At 48.5% G+C, this 23026-nt stretch overlaps 1 protein-coding gene across 1 annotated transcript in view; it reads left to right on the forward strand.

Moving 5' to 3' along the window:
• The first annotated feature begins 12620 nt into the window (after positions 1–12620).
• The window catches only part of MEIOC (meiosis specific with coiled-coil domain), a 28491-nt gene continuing 18085 nt past the window's right edge, over positions 12621–23026 (forward strand). Inside the window, exons 1-4 of the mRNA XM_029076300.1 lie at positions 12621–12778; positions 15457–15591; positions 18497–18648; positions 22050–22154. Of these exons, the coding sequence (XP_028932133.1) occupies positions 12773–12778; positions 15457–15591; positions 18497–18648; positions 22050–22154 (398 nt within the window). The 5' untranslated portion in view covers positions 12621–12772. The remainder of the gene's footprint in view (positions 12779–15456; positions 15592–18496; positions 18649–22049; positions 22155–23026) is intronic.

Consider the following 23026-nt stretch of genomic DNA (forward strand, 5'->3'; position numbering starts at 1 on the left):
TGTGCTGAGCATTGTTATGAACACTGGGGTAGATACAAGTTAATTGGGTTGGACACTGTCCCTATCCCACATGGGGCTCACGGTCTAAGAGGGAGCTGGTATCATCCCCATTTTACAGACGGGGAACCTGAGGCCCAGAGAGTTCAAGCGACTTTTCTAAAGTCACACAGCAGGGAAGCGACCTGGGTCTCGGGACTCCCAGACCCAAAACTCTTTCCACTAGGCCATGCTTCCACCCAAGCAGGTCAGGATGGGGGCTGGTAAGCTCACTGGGGCAGGGAATGTGTCTGTTTATCGTGGTATTGTACTCTCCCAAGAGCTTAATACAGTGCTCCATTCATGGTTAGTACTCAATAAAGATAAATAATCAACGAATGATTGACAAGCTGGGCTTCGATGGCTTTAGAAAATTGGGGAGCCATCTCCCGAGTCCAGCCCCCAGGGGATACCCGGCCTATTTTAGGGCAGCAGGCCTAGAGGAATATTGCTTCACACTGACAGTTCTGGCCCTGGAGCTGAAAAAACCAGTTCTCGGTTTTGGGGTGGGGTTAAACAGGGCAGGGCAGGGACTCCATCTTGGCTAGCAGGAGGGGTGACGCCTTCAAGATCCTTTATTTTTCAACGGCTCAAACTCTCGTCAGGATCCTAGGAACACATGGGAGGTAGTGTGGCTTAGCGGACAGGCCCCGGAACTGGGCAACAGGAAGCCAAGTTTCATTCATTCATTCAATCGTATTTATTGAGCGCTTACCCTTGGGCCGAGCATTGAACTAAGCACTTGGAAAGTACAGTTCAGCAATAAAGAGAGACGATCCCTGCCCACAATGGGCTTACGGTCTAGAAGGGTAGAGACAGACATCGAAACCAATAAATGGGCATCAGTAGCATCAATATAAATAAATAGAATTATAGATAATCCCTGCTCTGCTCCTGGTCTGCTCTGGGGCCTTGAACAAATTGCTTGACCTCTTTGGACCTCGGTTTCCTTCTCCGGAAAATGGGATCGAACTAAAAAAAGCGCCATGGTTTCGAGGATAGTGCATGGGCCTGGGAGTCAGAAGGACCTGGGTTCTGATTCTGCTTCGGCCACCTGTCTGCTGTGTGACCTTGGGCAAGCCACTTTGCTTCTCTGGGCCTCGGTTACCTCAGTCGGAATATGAAGATTAAGACTGCGAGCGCTAGATGGGACAGGGACGGTACCCAAAACAATTACCTCGTATCTACCCCAGCGCTTAGTACAGTGCCTGGCACATAGTAAGCATTTAACAAATACCATCATTATTATTATCTGTTATCCCTAACTCTTAGATTGTGAGCCCCCTGAAGCGGCAAGGAATTTGTCCGATCTGCTGAAATAGGATTTAGCAAAGAAAACAAAGTGGTGAAAAGCACGAATTGGGAGGGACGAAGCTGGCGATGAAAGCATTTGGGATAAAGCTGCTTGCCTATGGTAAAGGGATAAAATGGGGCAGTTTTCCCCCGGGGGAGGTGTGTTAGAAACATTTCTAAAAGTGTTGGAACGTTGTATATTCCAAAGACTCCACTGAGAGGCAGCTTCCCAGGCCCACCTGGAAGAAATCCCAAATTCAATCCGCTGCCTGGATCATTTTCTAAAAATCATTCTGTGCATGTCTCTCCACTCCTCAGAAATCTCTAATGGTTGCCCGTCCATCTCTGCATCAAACAGAAACTTCTCACTGTCAGCTTTAGGCACTCGATCAGCTCTCCCGCTCCTACCTCACCTCGATCCATCAATCAACGCATTTATTGAGCACTTACTGTGTTCAAAGCTCTGAACTAAGTGCTTGGGAGAGTACAATATAACAGTGTAATAGACAAATTCCCTGCCCACGATGAATTACAGTCTAGAGGAGGAGACAGACACTAATTTAAATAAATAATGGATATATACATAAATGCTGTGGGGCTGGGAGGGAGGGATGAACAGAGGGAGCAAGTCAGGGTGACAAAGAAGGGAGTGGAAGAAAAAGAAAAGAGGGCGTAGTCAAGGAAGGAGATGTACCTTCTATAAGATTTTGAAGGGTGGGAGAATAATTGTCCGGGGGATATGGAGAGGGAGGGCGTTCCAGGACAGAGGCGGGATGCAGCGCGGCTCAGTGGAAAGAGCAGGGGCTTTGGAGTCAGAAGTCATGGCTTCGAATCCCGGCTCGACCACTTGTCAGCTGTGTGACTTTGGGCAAGTCACTTAACTTCTCGGTGCCTCAGATACCTCATCTGTAAAATGGGGATTAAGACTGTGAGCCCCACGTGGGACAACCTGATTCCCCTGTGTCTACCCCAGCGCTTAGAACAGTGCTCGGCACATAGTAAGCGCTTAACAAATACCAACGTTATTATTATTATGCGGGCGAGAGGTTGGCGGCTCGATAGGTGAGATCAAGGTACAGTGAGTAGGGTGGTATTAGAGGAGCAAAGTGTGTGGGCTGGGTTGTAGGAGAATTGCGAGGGGAGGGAGGAGGGGGCAAGATGATTTAATGCTTTAAAGTCAACGTTACGGAGTTTCTGTTTGACTCAGAGGAGGATGGGCTGCCGGTTCTTGAGGTGTAGGGAACCATGTGCAGAGCGATGTACTAAGCGCTTGGGAGAGCACGCTATGACAAAATTGGACATGTTCCCTGCCCATAGAAAACCCTCCCTCTTCATATCCGACAGACTGTCACCCTTCCCTCTTTAAAGCCCTACGAAAATCACATCTCCAAGGGGCCTTTCGTGACTAATCTCTCACCTCTCCACCTATCTTCCCTCCCTTCTGCTTCTCCTGGGATCTTGAATTCGTACACCTTAAGTACCTAGGTAATAATAATAGTAATGATGGCATTTGTTAAGCGCTTACTATGTGGGAAGCACTGTTCTAAGCACTGGGGGGGGGATACATGGTGATCAGGTTGTCCCACGTGAGGCTCACAGTCTTCATCCCCATTTTACAGATGAGGGAACTGAGGCACAGAGAAGTGAAGTGACTGGCCCCAAGTCACACAGATGACAAGTGGTGGATCCGGGATTAGAACCCTTGACCTCTGACTCCCAAGTCTGGGCTCTTTCCACTGAGCCACGCTGCTTCGCTATTAGTACCCACCAAGTACCCACTAAGCTACCCACCTCCCCTCCCAAACTCTTAAATGAGGTTGTCTCCCCTACCTGTAATCTATTTCAATATCTGCCTCCTTTATTAGATGTTTAGACTGTGAGCCCGTTATGGGGCAGGGATCGTCTCTATCTGTTGCCGAATTGTACATTCCAAGCGCTTAGTACAGTGCTCTGCGCATAGTAAGCACTCAATAAATACTACTGAATGAATGGATAGCTTTTTGAGGGCCGGGGTCACGTCTCCTAATTCTACGGCACTCCTCCAAGCGTTTAGTACAGTGCTTTCTTTGGCCACGATAAGAGCTCAGTAAATGTGATTGATTGCTTTTTTTAATGGTACTTGGGAAGCACCTACTATGTGCCAGATACTATACAAGCTAATCAAGGTGGACACAGTCCCTGTCCCACATCGATCGATCGTACTTATTGGGTGCTTCCCGTGTGCAGGGCACTGTACTAAGTATTTGGGAGATTATAATACAACAATATAGCGGTCATACCCAGTGCACAGTGCCAGCGCTTATTACCATGTCTGGCACATAGTAAGTGCTTAACAAATACCATAATTGTTACCATTTTTATTATTATATTCCCTGCTCATAATAAGCTTATATTCTAGAAGGGAAAAAAGACTTAATATAAAGTATGGATATGTACATAAGTGACATGGGGCTGGGAGGGGGTTGAGTAACCGGGGAGAGGGAGATGAGGAAAAGTGGGGCTTAGTCTGGGAAGACTTCTTGGAGGACTAACTCTCTTCCCCTCTTCAAAGCCCTACTGAGAGCTCACCTCCTCCAGGAGGCCTTCCCAGATGGAGCTTCCCCTTTTCCCTCTGCTCCCTCTCTGCCCCCCCTTCACCTCCCCTCAGCTAAACCCCCTTTCCCCCCTTTCCCTCTGCTCCTCCCTCTCCTTTCCCCTCCCCTCAGCACTGTGCTCATTTGGATATATTTTTATTACCCTATTTATTTTGTTCATGAGATGTACATCCCCTTGATTCTATTTATCGTGACTAAGTTGTCTTGTTTTTGTCCATCTGTCTCCCCCGATTAGACAGTAAGCCCGTCAATGGCAGGGATTGTCTCTATCTGTTGCCGAATTTTACATTCCAAGCACTCAGCACAGTGCTCTGCATATAATAAGCACTCAATAAATACTTGAATGAATGAGATAGGCCTTCAATAAGGCTTTGAGAGTGGGGAGAGTCATTGTCCGTCAGAAATATAAAGGGAGGGCATTCCAGGCCAGAGGCAGGATGAGGGCGAGAGGTCAGCGGCGTATAGACGAGAAGGTTAGTATTAGAGGAGCAAAGTACGGAGGCTGGGTTGTAGTAGGAGAGTAGCGAGGAGAGGTAGGAGGGGGCAAGTAGATTGAGTGCTCACAGTCAGCTCACATGGGGCTCACCGTCTTAATCCCCATTTTACAGATGAGGTGACCGAGACCCAGAGAAGTGTCTTGATTCAACCAAGTCCTCTTGGTCGATTAAAGGTTGCCAAGGAAGAGCGGGAAGCCAGGAAAACCCAGCTCTGCCACTTGTCAGCTGTGTGACTTTGGCAAGTCATTTCACTTCTCTGTTCCTCAGTTCCCTCATCTGTAAAATGGGGATTAACTGTGAGCCTCATATGGGACAACCTGATTACCCCTGTATCTCCCCCAGCGCTTAGAACAGTGCTCTGCATATAGTAAGCGCTTAACAAATACCGACATTAAAACCCGGATCTGAGGCCCAGCTGAGAGAGCCAGCCCAGTTGCTGGCCAGGGTCGGGAAGCAGGAGCACCTCTGGGAAGCTTCCAAATCCCCACCCACCGGAAGAGGCACCATGCACAAACTTGGCTCCTCAGAGGAGGGACCTTGGGGAGGAAGGGAATATTAGGCCTGCTTCTTATTTCCAAGCCTGTTTAAACTGCAGAACCCCAGGGCCATGAGGACACTGGAAAAGCAATTAGTGGAACCCCGCTCAGCAGGGATTTCATTCCAAGTGACTTGGAGTTCCGGGAGGGCTTTCTGTGCAGAATGTAAATGGCTCCTCTAAAGCCCCAGTGCTCCATCTCAGGCCTGGGGGAGGGAAACGTGGTTTGTTTAGAGCAGTCACTCTCAGAGTTTCCAAGAGGAGGTGTTTTCTTTGAGTTCAGAGAGTTTTCTTTGGGAAGGCCTAGCAGCCCCTGTGCAGAGTTCCACCTGAAACCCTTTGGTTGGCCAGACGCAGAAATATCTTGGAAAGGGAATCGATTCTCTGTCTCGCTTCCTAGAGAGGAAGATGTTCGTCTGGTATTCTTGGTCGGGCAAGGTGGCCCTTCAGGTTGGCTCCCGAGCATCGTTGCTTTAATAATAATTTGTTAAGCACTTACTATGTGCAGAGCACTGTTCTAAGTGCTGGAGTACATACAGGGTAATCAGGTTGTTCCACACGAGGCTCACAGTCTTAATCCCCATTTTATAGATGAAGGAACTGAGGCACAGAGAAGTTAAGTGACTTGCCCATAGTCACGCAGCTGACAAGTAGAAAATGGCAGGCTTCAGCATAATCCCAGCATGGCCAAGTGGACAGAGCATGGGCCTGGGAGTCAGAAGGATCTGCGTTCCCCTACTTTGCTGTGGGACCTTGGGTAAGTCACTTTACTTCTCTCTGTCTCAGTTACCTCATCTGGAAAATGGGGATTAAGACCTTGAAGCCCCATGTAGGGCAGGGACTGGGTCCAACCTGATTACCTTAGATCTACCCCAGAACAGTGCTTGACGCATAGTATGTGCCTAACAAATGCCAAAATTGTTATTATTAGGGCAGCTGTCACCTGTCAAATCCAATAATGGTACCCACCCATCAATCCATCGATCAGTAGTATTGAATGGATACCTACTGTGTGTAGAGCACTGCACTGGGTGCTTGAGAGTTCAGTAGAATTAGTAGATATGATCTCTGTCCTGAAGGAGCTTAATCGGGGAGACCGATGCTAAATCACAGACAGGAAAAAGTAATAGAGAATAATTATCATTAGTAGTAATAATAATAACAATAATGACATTTATTAAGCACTTGCTATGTGTCAAGCATGTTTATAAATTCTGGGGCAGGTATGAGTAGAGTTCTAACCAGCTCCTCCTTCTGCCTGCTTTGTGACCTTGGGCAAGTCACTTTAATTTCCCTGTACCTCAGTTTCCTCATCTGTAAAACTATGGACAACCTGATTACCCTGTATCTACCCCAGCGCATAGAACAGTGCTCTGCACATAGTAAGCGCTTAATAAATACCAACATTATTATTATTATTATTCTTGTTCTCCCTCCCCCTTAGACTGTGAGCCCCATGTAGGGTGGGACTTGGGTCCAATCTGATTCCACTGCATCTCCCTCGACACTTTGTACAGTGTTTGGTAAACAGTAAGTACTTGAAAAATACCATAATTATTATTATTATTATCACTCCTACTGCCACTGCTAGAGAGCTACAAACACGACTTTGTGAAGAGCCTTCCAGGGCACAACCTCAAAGGGAAGCAATATAATTAACATTACATTTATTGAATGCTTACTGTGTGCAGAGCACCGTACTCAGTGCTTGGGAAAGTACAACACATCAGAGATGGTGGACCCATTCCCTGCCCACAGAGAGCTTAGTCTAGAGGGAGAGACAGGCATTAAAATTTGATTTAATTTTATTCATATTGACGTCCATCTCCCCTTCTAGACTGTGAGCTCATTATGGGCAGGGAATGTGACTGCTAATTCTGTCGTATTGTGCTTTCCCAAGTGCTTAATAGAATGCTCTACACAGAGTAAGTACTCAATAAATATGATTGACTGATTAAAATAGATTAGGGTTAGGGTAAATAGTAAAAGTATAAGAATATTTACATAACTCTTGTGGGGATGAAGTATCAAAGTGCTTAATAATAATAATAACTGGTATTAAGCACTGAGATAGATACGAATTAATCAGATTGGACACAGTCCTTGTCCCATATGGGGCTCACATAATGATAACTATGCTACTTGTTTAGCACTTACTCTGTGCCAAACACTGTTCCAAACACTGGAGTAGATCCAAGTTAATCAGGTTGGACACAGTCCCTGTCCCACAAGGGGCTCACACTCTTAATCCCCATTTTACAGATGAAGAAACTGAGGTACAGTGAAGTGACTTGCCTAAGGTCACACAGCAGACATGAGGTGGAACCAGGAGTAAAATCCAGATCCTCTGACTCCCCTCTAGACTGTGAGCTTGTTGAGGAGAGGAATGTATCTGTTTTTTGTTATATTGTACTCTCCCAAGTGCTTAGGGCAGTGCTTTGTACACAGTAAATATTCAATAAATGCCATTAGAATGAATGAGTGAATAAATGAATGATTCCCAGGCCTTTGCTCTATCCACTAAGCCACGCTGCCTCTTAATTGGAGCCTAGCAGAATGATGGCATTCATTGAGCACCTACTGAACATTATACTCTGTACTAAGCGTTTGAGAAGAACAACCGAAACACAAGCCGTTTTTCCTGCCAAGAAGGAGTTTCCACTCTAATGAGAAAGACAGACACAGAAATATAGTCCAGAGCAAGACAATATCTAGCTTTGGCTGGATTCCCAAACCCTACCTGGCCCAAATCACGAAGACTCCTTCGAAGGTACAAGAGAAACTAAGATGGTAGCCACTGAAAGTCATCCGGTCTGTAACTATTAAAAAAACACACCCTATCAAATAAAGAAGGAAGTTTTAAATCCCCCCATTCAGTAAATAATGGTGGTATTTGTTAAGCGCTTACTATGTGCCAAGCACTGTTCTAAGTGCTGGGGTAGATACAAGGTAGTCAGGCTGTCCTTACAAGGTAGTCAGGCTGTCCCCTGTGGGGTTGTTCACAGTCTTAATCCCCATTTTCCAGATGAGGTAACTGAAGCACAGAGAAGTGAAGTGACTTGCCCTAAGTCACACAGCAGACAAGTGGTGGGGCCGGGATTAGAACCCATGACCTTTGACTCCCAAACCCTTGCTCCTTTCACTAAACCACACTGCTTCTCTATGTGATATGACTGACTGATTGGCACCTTGGAAAAAGCCCAGAGATGAGCTACTAAATGATTAAATTCCACCTCCTCCAAGAAGCCTTTCCAGATTAATTCCCAACGCTCCAGGTCATTGCAACCCAACAGCCACTCCTAGAGCAACTATGTGCATTATAACTGAATATATATATGTGTATTCAATTGTACGGTCAATTATTTATTCTTTTATTTCATCCTAACGAGGTTGCTCTATTGGCTCCTAGAACAATTATGTGCATTATAATTGAATATATTCAATAGTAATTCATTCAATAGTATTTATTGAGCACTTACTATGTGCAGAGCACTGTACTAAGCGCTTGGAATGTACAAATCAGCAACAGAGACAATCCCTGCCCTTTGACGGGCTTACAGTCTAAGCGGGGGAGACGGACAGACAGATATGTGTATTAAATTGTACGGTCAATTATTTATCCTTATATTTCATCCTAGCGAATTTGCTCTATTGGCAATCCAATCCTCATTCTTCCTCCTGCCCCCACTATTTGTAAATAATTTCCTAGGCGAATCTTCCCTATTAGATTGTAAAGCTCCTTGTGGGCAAGGGGTGTTTAATCTGCTTCTGCTGCACTTTTCCAAGTGCTTGGCACAGTGCACTGCGTCTGCTAGGTGCTTAATAAATACAACTCTAGCAGCTACTATTAAAGGGTTGGATAATAGGTCCTATAAGGAAAAGTTAGGGGAAACTAAGAGGCGAGGTTAAGGGGTGACAGAGTCACTGTCTTCAAGTTTATGAAGTGTTTCTTTCAAGAGTTGGATTCCGATTGGTTGGTCTCAAAGTAAATGGAGAACCAACACAAAGGAAATGGCTTTAAATTACAAAAGGAGAGAATTTAATTGGATTTAAGAACTTTAAAGTGAGAGAACAGCTGCGGCTTTGTCACTGAGAGACAGCTTAAGGATAATCAATGGCTACAATTAGGGGGTTTTTTTTGGTATTTGTTAAACATTTGCTATGTGTCAAACATTATTCTAAGCACTGGGGTAGATACAGGTCAATTAGTTTGGACGTAGTCCAACTCAGAGTCTAAGTAATGAGGTTGTTGGTCAGATGGTCACGTGAAAGCTCCTGCTTGACTCAGTGGAAAGAGCCTGGGCTTGGGAGTCAGAGGTCATGGGTTCGAATCCCCGCTCTGCCACTTGTCAGCTGTGTGACTGTGGGCAAGTCACTTCACTTCTCTGTGCCTCAGTGACCTCATCTGTAAAACGGGGATGAAGACTGTGAGCCCCACGTGGGACCACCTGATGACCTTGTATCTCCCCCAGCACTTAGAACAGTGCTCTGCACATAGTAAGCACTTAACAAACACCAACATTATTATTATTATATTCAAGGGAGCTTCTCTATATGGAAACCAGCACAAGGAAACTAAAATCTGAATCAAGTCAGGGGAGAAGCTGAAAATTCCAGTGGTTTCCAGTAATTGACTACCCTCAATAACACTCCCACTCTATAACTTCATCTGAAATTTGGGAGTAGATTTCCTTTTTCTTGTTGTAAGATTGGGGATCCTCTTGGCAACAGGGCTTTCCGAAAAAGAATGGGAGTGGATGGAATTTGGTTGCTCTGTTTTATGGAAACTTCTCCCTTAATTAGGTTATTTCTTCAACTCTAAGGTATCTCTGGTTCTCTCTGCATTTTGGCGAGACTAGCCTAGCTTCTTCTATGCCAATACAAACCCTATTAAAACTGAGACTAGGCATTACTTTCTTAGCTTCCTTCAACTTGGGAATGAACTCTGTTTCAGAAGTGTTAGGGATAAAGCAGTTTCAACTTTCTGCATTTCTTGGCCAAAGCCTTACAGGCTAAAATCAAGCAGGGGCAGTAAAAAAAAGAAAAGCAAATGTAAGCAAAAAAAAAAAAGAAATGTTCATTTCCCTTACCTTGAATTGAGTCCCTTTATTGAGGCCAAAGCTGTTGTCTCAATCCTCCCTGTCTCTTCGACTCCAACCCTGTCACCTCTCCATACTTATTTAGATCAAATTAAGAACCCGTTTGGGTCTTTTTTATTGTTACTTCCTGGGATTTAATGCCTACTCTCCCTCCTACTTTAGACTGTAAACCCCATGGGGATAGGGACCGTCTGGGGATCCGATTAACTTTTTTCTACCCCAAGTGCTTAGAATAGTGTTTGACCCATCGTAAGGGCTTAACAAATATAATGATAATAATCAAGTGCCCTTGATCTTTGGCCGGACTCTAGAGGCAGGGAAACACTCATCTGCATCCCTTTTGTGAGAAAACATCGCACATAAAGGAATCTGCTGGCCCCAGACCATCCGAGAAAGACCTGGTGGTCACAGTTGATGATGATGATGATGGTATTGTTAAGCACTTACTGTGTGCCATGCACTGTTCTAATAATAATGATGGCATTTATTAAGCGCTTACTATGGGCAAAGCGCTGTTCTAAGCACTGGAGAGGATACAAGGTGATCAGGTTGTCCCACAATGGGGCTCACAGTCTTCATCCTCATTTTCCAGATGAGGTAACTGAGGCCCAGAGAAGTGAAGTGACAGCAGCGTGGCTCAGTGGAAAGAGCACGGGCTTAGGAGTCAGAGGTCATGAGTTCAAATCCTGATCAGCCGCTTGTCAGCTGTGTGACATTAGGCAAGTCACTTCACTTCTCTGGGCCTCAGTTACCTCATCTGTAAAATGGGGATTAAGACTTTGAGTCCCATGTGGGACAACCTGATGATCTTGTAAGCGCTTAACAAATGCCATCATTATTATTATTATCATTACTTGTCCAAAGTCACAGCTGACAAGCAGGATTAGAACCCATGACCTCTGACTCCCAAGCCCGGGCTCAATCCACAGTGTGTGTGTTCAGCCATTACTGAAGCAGAGAAGCAGCGCGGCTCATTGGAAAGAGCCCGGACTTGGGAGTCAGAGGTTGTGGGTTCGAAATCCGGCTCCGCCGCTTGCCAACTGTGTGACTTTGGGCCAGTCACTTCACTTCTCTGGGCCTCAGTGACCTCATCTGGAAAACGGGGATGAGGACTGTGAGCCCCACGTGGGACAACCTGATCACCTTGTATCCCCCCAGTGCTTAGAACAGTGCTTGGCACATAGTAAGCGCTTAACAAATGCCATCGTCATTATTACTCGTCCAAAGTCACACAGCTGACAAGTGGTGGAGGTGGGATTAGAACCCGTGACCTCTGACTCCCAAGCCCACACTCAACCACAATGTGTGTGTTCAGCCATTACTGCTGGCTGTGAGGCTCAGGGCTTTCTTTCCTTCCCTCAGGGAGTTCAATGGACTAGAAATAATAATAATAATAATGTTGGTATTTGGTAAGCGCTATGTGCACAGCACTGTTGTAAGCGCTGGGGGAGATACAGGGTCATCGGGGTGTCCCACGTGAGGCTCACAGTTAATCCCCATTTTCCAGATGAGGCCCAGAGAAGTGAAGTGACTTGCCCACAGTCACCCAGCTGCCAAGGGGCAGAGCCGGGATTGGAACCCATGACCTCTGCCTCCCCAGCCCGGGCTCTTTCCACTGAGCCACGCTGCTTCTCCATGGTTGGCCAAGGGGGAGATTGACCTCGAAACCCTCTAAAATGTCAAGTGGCCCCTCACTTCCGGGGCCCAAATGGGGGAAGGCCACAACTCCTGCGTGGCTTAGTGGAAAGAGCCAGGGCTTGGGAGTCAGAGGTCATGGGTTCGAATCCCGGGCTCTGCCACTTGTCAGCTGTGTGACTTTGGGCAAGTCACTTCACTTCTCTGGGCCTCCGTTACCTCATCTGGAAAACGGGGATTAAGACTGTGAGCCTCCCGTGGGACAACTGATTACCCTGTATCTACCCCAGCGCTTAGAACAGTGCTCTGGACATAGTAAGCGCGTAACAAATACCAACATAAGCGCTTAGTACAGTGCTCTGCACATAGTAAGCGCTCAGTAAATACTATTGATTGAACTCCTGTCAAGCAAGGCCACTTCCAATTTCCCCGAGGGCCCCAACGGCCGGCTTTCCCTTCGCCTTTCGGTTGGGGAGGGTGTCTAGAATTTTGGGGTCGGTTCCAAAGGAATCCGGGGGCCGGGTGAGGGGCAGGGCGCGGGCGTCGGCCACGGCCCTTCCCCCCTCAGAGCGGGGCAACATGGCCGCCGGCCTGCCCTCCTCCTCCCTCCCGTTTTCTGCCCGCCGCCCTCACAGCAACGCCGCCGGCCGCGACCAATCGGCTCGCGGCGGCGCCGCCGCCTCGGCCAATCGGCTCGCGGCCCGCTGGCCGGCCCAGCCAATGGCGAGGCCCGGGGCTCGGAGCGGGAAAAGCGCCGTGGTTCGGAGGGGCGTGGGGGAGGAGACGAGGGATCCCGGCGGCGCCGCTAACGGCTTCCCTGCGCCCTGTCTCCGGGGCAACCCGGCCCGGGGGGCGGCTCCCCATTGGCTGCGGGGATGACCAATCGGGGCCGGCGGGGCGGGGGTGGGGCGGGAGAAGGGAGTGAGGGAGATGGTGGGGGGTGGGGTGGTGTCGCGAGGCCTCGGGCCCGCAATGTAACGGCCTTCAGGCGGAGGCGACGGGCAGCGGACTGAGGGCAGCCCCTCCAACACCACCCCGGCCCCGCCTCTCGGCCCTCACGCCCACCCCTCCCCTCACCCCCCAATGGAGGTGAGATAAGGAGACCCTCACCCCCATCCCCCCCCCCCCCGCCTTCGCCCCAGGGGCAGAACGGGGAGATGGAGGGGGGGCATAGGATGATTATGGCAGCGGGGTGCTAAGGACCGTTCTCCACTCAGGGGAAGATGCAGGGGATGGGGGCGAGGGGAGAGGTTGAGGGGGGCTATGGCGCTGGGGGGGGGGGCGGATAGGGCGAGTGAGGGGGGCATGGGGCAGACCAGGGGGCTGAGGGGGGAAATAGGGAGAAAATGAAGGAGGGTATGGGGACATGAAGGAGGAGGTAGAGCGGTGAGGGAGTTGAGGAGGGGGGAATGGAGGGGTGAAGGGGATGAGGGATGGGTGAGGGAGCTGAGGGGAGATTGGGGTAGGAAAGGCATGGAGGGGGCAAGTAGTGCCAGGGAGGGGGATGAAGGTGGGGTGGGGCGGGTGGGTGAGAGCGCTGAGGGGAAGAATGGGGTGGGTGAGGGAGCTGAGGGGAGAATGGGGCAGGAGAGGGCACTGAGGGGGCAAGTAGAGTGAGTGAGGGGGGCCAAGGGGGGATGGGGCGGGTGGGTGAGAGCGCTGAGGGGAGAATGGGGTGGGTGAGAGTGTTGAGGGGAGAAAGGGGCAGGAGAAGGCGCTGAGGGGGCAAGTAGAGTGAGTGAGGGGGGTGAAGGGGGGATGGGGTGGGTGGGTGAGAGCAGTGAGGGGAGAATGGGGTGGATGAGGGAGCTGAGGGGAGAAATAGAGTGGGTGAGGGGGCTGAGGGGAGACATAGTGCCAGGGAGGGAGATGAAGGTGGGGTGGGTGGGTGAGAGCTCTGAGGGGAAAATGGGGCGGGAGAAGGCGCTGAGGAAACAAGTAGAGTGAGTGAAAGGGGTGAAGGCGAGATGGAGTGGGTGGGTGAGAGCAATGAGGGGAGAATAGGGTGGGTGAGGGAGCTGAGGGGAGAAATAGAGTGGGTGAGGGGGCTGAGGGGAGACATAGTGCCAGGGAGGGGGATGAAGGTGGGATGGGGTGGGGAGGTGGGGGAGAGCGCTGAGGGGAGAATGGGGCAGGAGAAGGCGCTGAGGGGAGACATAGTGCCAGGGAGGGGGATGAAGGTGGGGTGGGGAGGGTGGGTGAGAGCACTGAGGGGACAATGGGGGGGACGCTGAAGGGAGAATGGGGCAGGAGAAGGCACTGAGGGGAGACATAGTGCCAGGGAGGGGGGTGAAGGTGGGATGGGGTGGGTGAGAGCACTGAGGGGAGAAGGGGGCAAGAGGGCACTGAGGGGAGACGTAGTGCCAGTGAAGGGGGTGAAGGTGGGATGGGGTGGGTGGGTGAGAGCACTGAGGGGAGAATGGAGTGGGTGAGGGAGCTGAGGGGAGAATGAGCAGGAGAGGGCACTGAGGGGAGACATAGTGCCAGGGAGGGGGATTGGGATGGGATGGGTGGGTGGGTGAGAGCGCTGAGGGGAGAATGGGGCAGGAGAGGGCACCGAGGGGAGAAGTAGTGCCAATGAGGGGGATGAAGGTGGGATGGGGTGGGGAGGGTGGGGGAGAGCGCTGAGGGGAGAATGGGGTGGGTGAGGGAGCGGAGGGGAGAATGGGGCAGGAGAGGGCACTGAGGGGACAAGTAGTGCCAGTGACAGGGGTGAAGGGGGGGATGGAGTGGGTGGGTGAGAGCGCTAAGCGGGGGGGATACAGCGGGTGAGGAAGCTGAGGGGAGAATGGGGCGGGAGAGGGCATTGAGGGGACAAGTAGAGTGAGTGAGGGGGCTTAGGAGGGGGGCATATAGAGCGGGTGAAGATGCTGAGGGAGTGATAGAGCCATGAGGGCACTTGTCCCCTCCTCGACGCCCTCCCCCGCTCCATTTGCCTTGATTCTATTTATTGCTATTATTTTTGTCTGTCTGTCTCCCCGGATTAGACTGTAAGCCCGTCAAAGGGCAGGGACTGTCTCTATGTTACCGATTTGTACGTTCCAAGCGCTTAGTGCAGTGCTCTGCCCATAGTAAGCGCTCAATAAATACTATTGAATGAATGAATTTCCCCCTTCAGGGCCCTCTCCGGCCCCATTCGCCCCTCGGCTGAGGGAGGGATGGGGCGGGCGAGAGCGCTGAGCGGGGAAACGGAGCCGTTATGGGCAGGAGAAATAGCGGGGCGAGGGCGCTGAGGGAGTAATATTCATTCATTCACTCGTTCAATAGCATTTATTGAGCGCTTGCTATGTGCAGAGCACTGGACTGAGCGCTTGGGATGGGCAATTCGGCCACAGAGACAGTCCCTGCCCTTTGACGGGCTTCCAGTCTAATCGGGGGAGACGGACGGACAAAAACAAGAGCAATAAATAGAATCAAGGGGATGGACATCTCATTAACAAAATAAATAGGGGAATAAACATATATCCAAATGAGCGGATGAGCACAGTGCTGAGGGGAAGGGAGAGGGGGAGGAGCAGAGGGAAAGGGGGAGGGGATCTTTTAGGGTGAGACCCCCCCCACTCCTCCTCGGGTGGTGGTTGAGACCCTCAAAAAGCAAAGCCTTCGGGAGGGCCGTTCGATGCTCTGCAAACCTGGAGCCTCTAACACTGTGCGATGCCCTGGGGGTAGAAGGAGAAAAGCCACAGCCGCGGGTGGGAGGGGTGGGAGCTGGGGTTCGAGGGTCGGGGGGTATTTATGCGTTTCTCCTTCATTCCTGTCTGGAACAGCCGAAAGTCGCTTTCCGGGGTGCTGCGAATCGCAGCTGGAGCACCAACCAGGACCCCAGCAGCCGATTAGCAGATGCGTTCAACCATTCGATGTTGCCAGGCGCCACTTCATTCTTCGAATACTACAAATCACAGGTCCATCACTACACCTTTGGCATCTTTCTACATAGGGATAAATCGAACGAAATCTACCTCTACCAGCTGCGAGGTCGTAGGGGGTAGCTTTGGATGCTTCGACTGGAGCGCGTGGGTCGGACTCGATGTGGTCTCCAACCCGATCCCAGGGAAAGAATAAGAAAAAAGAAAACCTAACATTTGCATGTTAATTTCTTATTTGGGCCACAAAATGTTTTCGCCTTAATGATGTGGTCTCTAGGTATTTACCGCGTGGCTCAGCGGAAAGAGCCCGGGCTTGGGAGTCAGAGGTCATGGGTTCGAATCCCCACTCTGCCACTTGTCAGCTGGGTGACTGTGAGCAAGTCACTTCACTTCTCTGGGCCTCAGTGACCTCATCTGTCAAATGGGGATGAAGACTGTGAGCCTCACGTGGGACTACCTGATGACCCTGTATCTACCCCAGCGCTTAGAACAGTGCTCTGCACAGAGTAAGCGCTTAACAAATACCAACATTATTATTATTATTGTTATTAGCTCAGATGGAGAGGAAAGTGTGGATTTTAGCAATGTTGTGAAGGTAGAACCGACAGGATTTGGTGAAAGGTGGAATAGAAGATTATTTTACTGGTTTAGCATTTGTATATTTCATTTGACTACATGCTCTGGTTTGGGAAAAGATTCAACCCTCTTCGTATCAAAAAAACTCCTCACTTTTGGCTTTAAGGCACTTAAATCAGCTCTTTCCCTTGTACCTTCTTCGCACCTCACCCACCAGAACCTAACCCATACACTTCGCTCCTCTAACACCAATCTACTTCCAGTGCCCCAATCTCATCTGTTGTTGTTCATAATAATAATAATCATGGTATTTGTTAAACGCTTACTATGTGCCAAGCACATAGTATCTACTGTATCTACTGGGGTAGATACAAGGTAATCAGGTCATCCCTCGTGGGACTCCCTGTCTTAATCCCCATTTGACAGACGAGGTCACTGAGGCCCAGAGAAGTGAAGTGACTTACCCGAGGTCACGCAGCCAACGAATGGCAGAGCCAGGATTTGAACCTACGACCTCTGACTCGCAAACCCATGTTTCCGGTAAACCACGCTGCCTCTCCCCTTTGCTCACACCCTCCCCACCCCCTTCACATTTGGCAGACCACCTCCCTCCCCACCTTCATAGCCCTACCGAAATCGTTTCTCCTTCAGGGAGCTTTCCCTGGATACTTTCTCATCTCCCCATCCTACTCACCCTGACTTCTTTGTCGCCTGTGCACGCGGGTCTGTGCCCCTTAAGCACTTTGATACTCACCCCCGCCCAGCACCTTAAGCACATAATATCCTTGTACTCTGCAGTCCCCCACCCTAATAATTTATTTTAATGTCTTTCTCCTCCCCTAGTTTGTATGATCCCAATCTGTAATTTACTGTCTCTCTCCTCCCCTAGATTTGTATGATCCTTGAGGGTAGGGATTGTGCCTTCCAAGTGATAAATTCAGGGTTCTGCACACAGGAAGCTATCCATAAATACCACTGAGAGATTGATGGTTTGATTCAAATTTATACTTAAATTGGGATGGTTCTTACTGGCGAGCCAAGGACAAAATTGACTTCCTAAAAAGCTGTAGAAGTTTTTGTAATTTGGGTGAAAATCCACTTAAAAATGTAAGGTGCAGCTGATTTGCCCTCAAATGGATTTTAAGTCCAGATGGGGTTTTTTTTGGTCATAAGATTGTAGATCCAGCCCTATAGGACCCCTTAGTCCAGATCTGAGCAGCCAAAGGGTTGAGCCACTTTCTGCTGGTAACAGACAATGCACAACTCGGGCCTTTGGGGGTTTGTTCGAATAAATCAATTGAGATGAACTGATAAGGACTGAAAGATAGGTAGCCCGAGAGAAAAAACCTCCATAATCGTCATTGGAGTTGGATTTATAATAGTCTTGAAATCTGAAGAAGTCATTTGGCTCTTCATCATTTGTACATTTGGGGATGATGACGTGCCCCTTCCTCACAAGAGGAAGCATGGCCTAGTGGACAGAGCGTGGGCCTGGGAGTCCGAGGTCCTGGGTTCTAATCCCAGCCCCGCCACCTGTCTGCTGTGTGACCTTGGACAAGTCACTTCACTCCTCCGTGCCTCAGTTATCTCATCTGTAAAATGGGGATTAACACCGCGAGCCCCAAGTGGGATAGGGACGGCGTCCACCCCGATGACCTTGTATCTACCCCAGTGCTTAGAAAAGTTAGTAAACATGGTAAGTTCTTAACAGATACAATTAAGAAAAAATAAACCAAGAAGACAACTATGAAGGTAAGGACTAGTACATGATTCAACTTCAGCAATCAAAAGTAAGACTCTGATAGGCCAAATTGAAATTAGCGGAAACAAATAATGCCATTCACTTACTCTTGGAATGGAAACAAAAATAACCCTAATTTCTTTTACACCCTATGCTATCTCATCCCTGATGACTCTGTGAGATGCCAACAGATTTCTCGGCTGAGGAAACTGGGGTCACTGTGAGTAGAGTAGGAAGAATATTACAGAGCACCCACGTGGTAGAGTGCCCTGTATGGGTACTTGGGTGGTACAGGAAAAAGAAGTGACATATTCCCTTCCCTCAGGGGTCTTCCACTCCAATAGGGGAGACAGGTGACTTGTCCGAAGCTGCACCAAGTTGCAGGCCCTCGGGCTTGACTCCTCCAAAGTTCCTCCCATTCTTATTTTTTTAAAGGTATTTGTGAAGTGCTCACTATGGGCCTATCACTGTTCTAAGATGCAGGTCAGTCAGGGGAGATACAGTCCCTGTCCACCTCACAGTCTAGGTAGGAGGGAGTCTCTTGCCAGTCAATAATAGTTCATTACAACAGTGTAAATAAAGTCCCGATAGGTTTGATGCATCTATCTTTCTTCTGTATTTCAGAGTGAAGATACTGTCGATCCCCCCAGTGCTCCACCTTCTTCATCGACAGACTACTCGAGTGGGGTTGATCCTTCTCTTTTCTATGCTCCGTGGTCTACCTATGGCGAGGAGGGTAATCAACCTTCCGGTTCTCAGATCAGTGTCAAGAACAGGTAAATGATTAAAACAAATTAAACCGTGAAATTTCTCACTTGACCGCGGAGTTAAATGACATCATTTCCAGTTTTCAAAAAATCTATCCGCTTCCCCGCCCCGGCCTCCCTGCCTCCAGTCCATATTTCACCCTGCTGCCCAGATCATTTCTCTAAAAAAACATTCTGTGCACGTCTCCCTGTTCCTCGAGTACCTCCAGTGGTTGCCTATTTATCAAACAGAAACTCCTTGCCATCCACTTTAAGACACTCGATCAGCTCTCCCCCAACTGCCTAACCTCTCTCCTCTTCTTCTACCACACAGCCCACATATCTTTTCTCTGTCTCCCCATCGACCTCTGGCTCGCGTCCTCCCGCCTACCCCCTTCCTATCTGACAGACCATCACTCTCCCAACTTCAAAGCCCTGCTAAAATGTCCTCAGGAAAGCGTCACTGACTAACCCCCGAGAAGCAGCATGGCCTAGGGGAAAGAGCCTGGGCCTGGGAGTCGGAGGACCTGGGTTCTAATCCTGGCTCCGCCACTTGTCTGCTGTGTGACCCCGGGCAAATCACTTCACTCCCCTGGGCCTCGGTTCCCTCATCTGTAAAATGGGAATTAAGACCGCAAGCCCCATGTGGGACCCGGACTGTGTCCACCCTGATTAGCTTGTGTCTACCCCAGTGCTTAGTACAGTGCCTGGCACATAGTTAAGCACTTAACAAAGACCATTAAAGAACAGCAACGACAAAAAAGCCACATTCACACAGTGCTTGAGAAGGCTGGTGGAGGGTGGCTGTGATTTGGGTTTATTCAGGTAAGGTTTGGAGGAGGCCTTAAAAGTTACTCTTGGTCGTTTATCCACATTTTTAGATTCTGCTCATTTAGCCATAATTGTTTAGCTATCTTTTAAGGTCCAAGAAATAAACAGGGAAATTTTAAGAGCGATTTACCACATTTAGAAAGAAAGCAATTGAGTATTGAGAGAAGTTAGTTTACTGCAAGGAAGCAGCTTGGTGCCGACAGATAGTGCTTCTTTACTTCCACAGAGATACAGTGCTGGGTATTCATTTTCACCATTTTGCTTCTGTTCATTAACTGAAAAAAGTAGTGCAATTAGAATTTTTTAAATTCTTGGCAAAACCTCCCCCAGCAACACAAAATGATATTGATCCATCCTAGTAGAAATAATTAACATTTTCCTGAAGGTTGGCCTGTAAACTGTAAAATATTTTAAAATAGATTTTTATGGCATTTTTTCTTCCAGCGAACCCATGAGTTGTACAACTCAATCTGAGAGTCGGCCAATACCTTTCACAAGGAGCGTTTCTAAGACACTTGAGAATTAGGGAGAGTGAAAGCAGTAAGGAGTGAAATAGGAAAGGAGAGAAAGGAAGCTAGAAAGGGAAGCGGGGGGTTTAAATGGAGATTTCCAGGAGACAGTTTTCAACAAGGCTTGTCTCAGATGTCATGTGAGTAAAATTCAGACCCGTCTCAGAGGGCCACTTTCTGGGATTTTGTTTGATTTATTTAAATCAATAATTAGGCAGAAAACATCTATAGTTTTGAAAGACAGAACCCCCAAGGCATTCACTATGCTCATCTTCCCTAGCCAAAAGAATGAAAAAAATCAAAGTTTTGGGGGGGGAAAATTGCAGAATTTCCTTGGAATTCTCATACCCTTACCGTTTGGTTTTGAGCCAACCAAAAAGAACGGGTATGTAGGTCTGAGGGATGGCTTGGGCAAAACCTCAGAAATGGGCACACTTTGGTGGGGGCGAGAAATCATTATCTACTACTGATCGATTTTTTTTTTAAATGGCATTTGTTAAAGTGCCTACTATGTGTCAAAGACTGTTCTAAACACTGGAGGAGGTACAAAGTTAATTAGGTTAGACCCATTCCCTGTCCCACAAAGTGCTCACAGTCTAAGTAGGCGGGAGAAGAGGGTTCTCCATTTTACAGTTGAGGAAACTGAGGCACAGAGAAGTGAATAATAATAATGTTGGTATTTGTTAAGCCAGCTATTTATTTATTAGGAAGCAGCCTGGCTCAGTGGAAAGAGCACAGGCTTGGGAGTCAGAGGTCATGTGTTCGAATCCCGGCTCTGCCACTTGTCAGCTGTGTGACTAAGGGCAAGTCACTTAACTTCTCTGTGCCTCAGTTACCTCATCTGTAAAATGGGGATGAAGACTGAAAGCCTCACGTGGGACAACCTTATGACCCTGTATCTACCCCAGCGCTTAGAACAGTGCTCTGCACATAGTAAGTGCTTAACAAATACCAACATTATTATTATTATTATCATTATTATTAAGCACTTACTATGTGCCAAGCACTGTTCTAAGCTCTGGGGAGAGATACAAGTTTATCAGGTTGTCCCAACTGGGGGTCATAGTTTTCATCCCCATTTTGCAGATGAGGTAACTGAGGCACGGAGAGAAGAAGCATGGCTCAGTGAAAAGAGCACGGGCTTTGGAGTCAGAGGTCATGAGTTTGAATCCCAGCTCTTCCACTTGTCAGCTGTGTGACTGTGGGCAAGTCACTTCACTTCCCTGGGCCTCAGTTACCCCATCTGTAAAATGGGGATGAAGACTGTGAGCCCCATGAGGGACAGCCTGATCACCTTGTATCCCCCCAGCGCTTAGAACAGTGCTCTGCACATAGTAAGCACTTAACAAATACCAACATTATTATTATTATTAAATGACTTGCCTAAGGTCACACAGCTGACAAGCAGCAAGCACCAAGGTCACACAGCAAGCAAGCAACTGGCAGAGCCAAGATTAGAACCCAGATCCTTCTGACTCCCAAGGCCTGTATTATCTCCACTAGGCCACGCTGCTTGATTGATAGTATGTGGTCACATAATAATAATAATAATAATGATGATGATGGTATTTGTTAAGCACCTACTATGTGCCAAGCACTGTTGTAAGTGCTGGAATAGATACAAGCAGCGTGGCTCAGTGGAAATAGCCTGGGCTTCGGAGTCAGAGGTCATGGGTTCGAATCCCGGCTCTGCCACTTGTCAGCTGTGTGACTGTGGGCAAGTCACTTCACTTCTCTGTGCCTCAGTTACCTCATCTGTAAAATGGGGATTAACTGTGAGCCTCATGTGGGACAACCTGATTACCCTGTATCTACCCCAGCGCTTAGAACAGTGCTCGGCACGTAGTAAGCGCTTAACCAATACCAACATTATTATTATTATTACAAGGTCATCAGGTTGTCCCACGTGGGGCTCACAGTCTTCATCCCCATTTTCCAGATGAGGGAACTGAGGCACAGAGAAGTGAAGTGACTTGCCCAAAGTCACACAGCTCATAAGTGGCGGAGGTGGGATTAGAACCCACAACCTCTGACTCCCAAGCCCGGGCTCTTTCCCCTGTTCCTGATCAACACTCTCTGATTTGTTTCTAGGGCCCAAACTGACCGAAATGACTTTGGCAGCGAAGCAGACTTGTACGGACTGGTGTCTAACATTTTGGAAGAACAAGATAAGTCACAGCCTGGATATGCTGAGGGGTTAGTAGAGTTTGTATATGGACCATTTTGTGATGATAAACTTGTTGTAACTTATATTTTTAAGCTTTTTTTTTCCTGTTTATTTAACTAGCCAGTAAAAAAATCTACTGGCAGTGGAAAACGTTTACAGAAGTCACGAACAAGGGAAGCCTCAACCAGAGGGAGGACTCCAAGTCTGGGTGCTCTCAATTGCGCTTCTGCACGAGGCTCAAAATTTATGCCAGTTTTTCGTTTCGAGGGGCGAGGCACCCTTGGGGTGGAGTGACTAAGGTGTGAGTTTTCAAGGCCTTCAATTTGGGGGCAGGGTGGGTTAGAAAAAACCCGGCAGGGAAGCAGAATTGCCCCCAGTTTCAAGCCGGCTAGTAGAATTTTAGTGATGGTGTTAGTGATTGTATTTATTAGGTGCTTACTACGTCCACCACCAGAACAGTTGCAGGTGGAGGTGGGGCGTTCTGGAAGAGATGGGTCCACGGTGTCGCTATGGGTCGGAGACGACTCGAAAGCATTTAAGACAAGACAAGGGCACTGTATTCAGCACTGGGAGAAGAATACACAAGTGGGAATAATAATAATAATGATGACGATGGTATTTGTTAAGCGCTTACTATGTCCAAGCACTGTTCTAAGCACTGGGGTAGATACAGGTTGTCCCACGTGGGCCTCATGGTCTTAATCCCCATTTGACAGATGAGAGAACTGAGGCCTAGAGAAGTGAGGTGACTTGCCCAAGGTCACACAGCAGGCAAGTGGCAGAGTCAGGATTAGAACCCAGACCGGGTCCCTGTCCCTCTGTCCTTCAGGCAATCTAAGAGTGTGGGTGGGAAAAGCCCCAGGTGATTTCTGGAGCTGCACAGAAGAGCCCCTCCCCAAAC

The sequence above is a fragment of the Ornithorhynchus anatinus genome, chromosome 11 (genome assembly GCF_004115215.2).
Source record: "Ornithorhynchus anatinus isolate Pmale09 chromosome 11, mOrnAna1.pri.v4, whole genome shotgun sequence".
Taxonomy (NCBI): Eukaryota; Metazoa; Chordata; class Mammalia; order Monotremata; family Ornithorhynchidae; genus Ornithorhynchus; species Ornithorhynchus anatinus.